General features: G+C 35.9%; 1 protein-coding gene and 1 pseudogene across 1 annotated transcript; one reads left to right on the top strand and one right to left on the bottom strand.

Annotated features, from left to right (window-relative positions):
- LOC104767813 lies at positions 808 to 2051 on the bottom strand (annotated as a pseudogene).
- LOC104766313 (ctenidin-3-like) lies at positions 3137 to 3809 on the top strand. Its single transcript, XM_010490173.1, has one exon. The coding sequence runs from the start codon at positions 3196 to 3198 to the stop codon at positions 3604 to 3606; it is 411 nt and encodes a 136-aa protein (XP_010488475.1). The 5' UTR covers positions 3137 to 3195; the 3' UTR covers positions 3607 to 3809.

Genomic DNA, 5943 nt, shown 5'->3' with positions numbered 1-5943 from the left:
TATTATCATAAGTTAAAAGAAATGAGATTTCAAAAAAAAAAAAAAATTGTTTTATCGAATTTTGTTAAGTTTTATATCGACAATACTTAATTGACTTGAAATGGTCATGGATGAAGTTTTGTTGGTAACAAGTTTATACCTTGACTTTGTTTACGAGTAAGATAAGCCAATGGAGCAAAAAAAAAAAAAATTGTTTATAATTAAATCCAATATGGCATTGGCAAATTGGCTATAGACTTCTCAAAACTGTTTTACTTTGTCGCTAGCTAGTTTTACACTCATGTTCCATAAAGTAGACTTCTAAAAAAGGAAATAGCAAATGGAGACTTTCTTGATTTGCATCTTGTCATGTTAAATTATACAAAACTTGCATCGAACCACTATATCACATTGATTCTGTACTTTTGCATTAGGATAACAAAATGGCTGTAAGGATCTCGGATATCACAGAACAAAAGTTTTCAAAATGGCTTCAGCATGATGGTGATACTAAATACAAATTAATTAATGCTCGTTTCAATAGTGTATGTGATTTTTATTGTAAACATTTATTTGTGTACGTATATATGGTGAGCAATATACAGCAAATTCTTATGATGAATTAATTTGAGAAAAAAAAAATGATCTAGTATCGGTGACAGTCCAGTACACTGCTTACGAAGCTCAGTATACCATATAAAACCAAACCAAAACGATGGATCTCTAAACAATCGATCGTGCTAAAACACAATATATGGAGATGATGACTAAATTAAGATCCATGGATCCTTAATTATGATGAAAACTTATTAAGAACCAATGTGCTAGCTATGCTTGAATAAGCTTCACATTCTCTACGTGGTTTAGAAAGATGTGAAATCCTTTAACCTTAAACGGTTTGATTCCTTTGATTTCCACTCTTATGATCGTCTTTCTCTTGATATTGTAGTATAAAAGGTAAGGCACACCACATACAACAGAAGGAAACAACAAAATTTCGTCTGTACCTATCATTCCATCAAAATGCAACTCACCCTGAACTACATTCTTCCACAAAGGAGGAAATTCATATATGTGCTTCGACCATTCATGTTTTACGAAGTCTTCAAGAATCAACAACTCAAAACTTGTACTTCTCTCCGTAACAAAACCGCCATACTCGTCTATCATCTGCACACCTAATTTTCCATTATAGTTTATCAAGGCTGTTGTATGAGACAGAGTAAAACTTTCCATGAATTTCAGAACGTTGAAATTCTCAGATCTAAAATCAAAACAAACAACAGACATGCATGGTAACCCCGGAAGAGTCTTTAACCTCAGCTCGATAATACAAAACACCATTGATGCATATCTCACTAGCTACGTGCAAGATTCGACAACATTCCATGTTAGTTTTCCAGTTCCTAGACTTAGAACTTGAAACCCCACACATTTCTCATATTTCTGATATTTCTTTTCATGTTGTTTCTTATATGCCATGGACAGGACCTTGTGTTGTTTCTTAACCGGATCATACCCTAAATAGCTCCGCCACCTAAAAGACAGGTCCCTCGTCTTTGTCGTCTTGGTTTCAGGTAACGTTAGAAATTCTCCTGTGCTAGGGTTATATATAACCGACACATCCAGTGGTGTTGCCCTTCCCTTTACGATCCGCTCGCTTCTAAGACAGACCATGCCGTGTACAGGACGACTAATGTCACATGGTCCGGGGACATGTGTAAGAGGATAAGCTGATATAGGAGACGACGAGTTGCCATCAGGGTTTTGAGGCTGATGTGAGGAGAAGAAGAGGTACCCATTGTTTTTGTCGTTTCTGAAGCACGGTAACAAGATCTGCGGGCGAGCAGAAGATTTGGACAAAACTCTGTGAAATCCGGATGGCTAAGTACGTAGGCCCATTACTTTGATACGTAACGACATGTGGTTATAGATTTCACTGGCAACTTGGAGAATATTTCGATAAGGATATCCATCGGGATCGGCTCGCTGCCTTCGTCATTGACTGAGGTCTTCAATCGCTTATAGCGTTTAGAAATTCCTAGACGATCCGAGACGTTCCGTGATCTCATGGTGAAGTAGTAAACCCTAGAATCAGACTTAAAACTTCAAAAAGGAAAAAATAACTCAATTATACAGAGGAGAGGGAAAGGAAAAGAGGAAATCTCAATTATAGAGAGAAAAAAAAAAGGAAAATATTCAATCTCCCAAGATAGAACCGGACCGGTTATTTCACTTGGCCAAAGTGTTGTTGTTTGGTGATCAAGAAACAAACGAAGTACAATTTCTCTCAGAATAAGTTGTAAACGAATCTCTAAGAACGATATCTTCTAATTAAGAACGATATCTTTGCCTTAACATTAAGGGGCTACATTATTTATAGATTAATTCTTAACGTGGAGTATTTCTTTACAACTTAATAAGGAAAAACTAACAATTTCCTTTAGTTAAAAGTTAATACTCTCTCAGTTTTTAGACAATTTTTAGATTACTTTCAACTAATAAGGAAAAACTAACAATTTCAACTAGACAATTTTTAGATTATTTTTATATTTTTTATGCAGTTTTGTTTATAATTGGTTGAACTTTTTTAAATGGTCATTTTTTGATATGTGTGATTTCACTCAAAACATTTTATATTTTAAAACGAGATAGTAAGACTTTTTCTATTTCTTTGACTTTCCCTCACGTGCCAACTTTCAGTACTTAGCTCTGCTTTTCTTTTTACCCTTTGGCATTAGAATTCTCAAAACACTCTTTTCATTTCAATTGGCTCAGTCTCTGCTATTATAAACAGACCGTCTTGGAATTTGGCTTAACTTTTAATTGGACTGGTAAAACGCTTAAGTCAAACGTATTTAAGTGACTTATTTCAACGTATCAACATAATTAAATCACAAGTCTACTAGTAGTAGCATTATATCTTGTGAATCGAGCACAGTCCAGTCCAACGGCCTACGAAGCTCCCTATACATAAACCATTACATTCCCCATAAAAGATGACTGTCATGACCAATGATCTTCGTGGACAAGTCATTAACACTTTCTTCATCTTTAATTTAAAGTCTCTAAACCCAATTTATTATCTTCAACTGTAATCTGTCTTTTCTCTTCTATATAATTCATGCATGCATGGCATTCATTTTAAACCAGAACATCTCAACTTCGATCTCTTTTATAATCTCTCAGCAATCGTTCGTTCTAATAAAAGAAGAAATGGCAATGAGGTTCTCATCAGTTACTAATCTCGTGCTTCTCTCTACAGCTACGTTGCTTTTGGTTCACGCAAGTGCTCGCACTATGCAGCAAACTCAGACTCTGCCCCTCCTCGGAGGAGCCACTTCTCCTACCAAAGCTGAGTCTCCTACCACCGTTGATGCCCCTCTCGACGATCAGAAGAACTTCATATACGGTGCCGGGATCGGCGGTGCTGCCGGAGTAGGCGGATTCTTTGGAATGCCAGGTGGTGGCACTGGCATGACATTGCCACTCCCGTCTGGGACGCCGCTTCTTGGTGGGACTGGTGGTGCGTTTGGTGGTTTGGGCGGTGCAATGGGATTCCCTGGTGGACTCGGTGGTGGGTCTAGTGGTGGTGGTGTTCCGAGCTCAAGCGGTGGTTATCCTTAAGAGATATCAAGATGTTTGTTCCCGATGTAGTTCCAAGATGTTCTGAAAGTAGTGTTTTGTTTCGTTGTGTTTGAATTTGGATCTTTGATGTCGTTTTCTCTGTTTCTTCTCTGTCTTTTGGTTGTCCTTTTCATCATCAGTTTATGGTTTAATGTTGTGTTTGTGTTTATTGTTCGTGATTTCTTTAATAATATTCGTTTTTGTTTGAATACTGTGGTATGTTTTATAGAACTTTCGCATCATTTAGAAGTTGCAACTAAATTAATTGTGAGATATATCAGACAGAGCTTAGTTAATGGCATCCTTAGTCTCTTAATTTTGTTTAATTTACTTTTCTTAGCTAGAGTGAGCTAAACTGAACTTTTATGTAACCATATGGATCATTTATGGAGAGTCTTCACATTTGGGATGCACTGTGACCTTAAATTCCCCAAGGTAGCATTTGTTTATTATTATTCTAGTTCAAATTAAAGGTGCCTGCTTGTTAGAGAGATTTCACATCAAACCTCACAACTACTTCAAAACTATCATATGCCACAAACACGTTACCCACAAATGCACTAATCATAGTTCATGCATGTCTTCTAGTCAGTTAATTCATAAAAACTCCTTAACTTCAGTACATGACCGTGGATCAACAGTAACCTTTGAGTGTTCATTTAGGTCTGTAATAACAAATATAGCCAAATAGAGATTTTGATTGAAAACTTTGACAGATTTGTATCAAGATCTGCCTTTCATGGACTTACAAAACCTTTTGGGATCTATATAGTTTTCATACAAATATAATACCAAAACGAAAACATAACTGTTTGAATTTACACTCTAGAACCTGAATCAGAATCAGATTGTTGGTTTCTTCACTTCAGAGTTTTGTGCAATGGGATATTCATGCTCTGGAAAAAGTCTTTTAATAGTTTGCTTCCAGACACGTTTCAAGCTTTCTCGATCAGCCGTGATCACACTCAGTTTCTGATTCAACCGTCTAAAGATCACAGGTAAAGCTTGAATCTTGGGATCACCATCTCTTATTTCACCATGCATGTTTGAAAGCGTTGATGAAGATACTCGTCTTTCTTGAACAAAAGTAGAAGAGAAGTAACGAGTTCGGCTTCTCCGATTCTATTGAGCGTAAAGTCTTCAATCAAGGAAGTGAACGTTCTCACTTCCCATGGATTCAGTCTCTCAGTGATGACCTTGAATAACTCATCCACGTACGGCATTGCTTCTTCTCAAATCTCCTTGATCAACCTTTGGCTCAATCTTTCTTTAATTTTTTTTTTTCTTTTTTTTTTCCGTACGGAGCAAGTCTCAAGTCTCAGTTCTCAAGTTGCTGTAATATACATATAGATGGAGCAAACAGGGGTTTTTTTTAAAAGAGAAAAAATGAATAATGATCGTAATAATTCGATATTTTATTTGAAACGTTTTTTACAACTATTTAAACTTTCGTTTTAGCAAGAAAGAGAGGAATAACATCCAGAAAATTATCATTACTACTTAACTTAACTCGTATTAATTAAGTTAGAAAAACAGCAAGTTAAGTGTGTGTGTACATACTTTTTAGCATAATTAATCTTTGAACTAATATCCACTGACCGACGTTAATAATATTACATTTGATACACTTAAAAAAAAACATTGTTATTGACCGTCTAAAAAAAACAAGTAGCAACTACTACACTACACTTAATTTTTTCACTAAAAATATTAGAAAAGGTGAGGTTTTTTAAAGGTTAACAAAGGGAAAAAAGCTTAAAAATATTCCATCTATTTTTTCTTTGGAAGTTTAATATCTGGTCTTTTTTCAGTTGAAAGTTTATTATCTGGGATATTTTTTATTGTTCAATAAAAAACTGGTCTATATTTTTCTTGGTTCATTAGGATTCCGTGGTTAACAGCCGTTAAGGATCGTGACAGAATCACTAACTATGGTTAAAAATTAATAGCACGTGGTTAATTAAACCCACTGAAAGACACTGTTGCCCTTCACTCTTGTTTTTCCCTAAATCGTGAACCCCCTTAATAGAGAACCCTAACTCATTTTGTTCTTCCTCTTCTCTTTCTGGGTTAATCGTAAGAATGATGAGCCAATGTTTAGGGTCTGATGCAAATTCGAGTCGGATTTGGAGTCCTCTTTGCTGCAATTGTGGTAGATCTACCACGCTTGCAAAGTCTTGGACAAATGAGAATCCGGGTAGAAGATTCTTCAAGTGTGTTGTTCATGGTTTTGCAAAGTGGGCAGATGAAGAAAAGTCATACGGTTGGCAAAAGGTAAGTTTACTGGAGGCTAGAGATGAGATCAAGGTACTGAGAGAATCTCTGAAGGCAATGAAT

This window comes from Camelina sativa, chromosome 19 (genome assembly GCF_000633955.1).
Source record: "Camelina sativa cultivar DH55 chromosome 19, Cs, whole genome shotgun sequence".
NCBI classification, from domain to species: domain Eukaryota; kingdom Viridiplantae; phylum Streptophyta; class Magnoliopsida; order Brassicales; family Brassicaceae; genus Camelina; species Camelina sativa.
This window is presented reverse-complemented; position numbering and strand designations above follow the sequence as displayed.

Coding starts and splice junctions, on each gene's coding strand:
- LOC104766313 (XM_010490173.1), top strand. CDS start 3,196: ATGGCAATGAGGTTCTCATCAGTTACTAATCTCGTGCTTCTCTCTACA.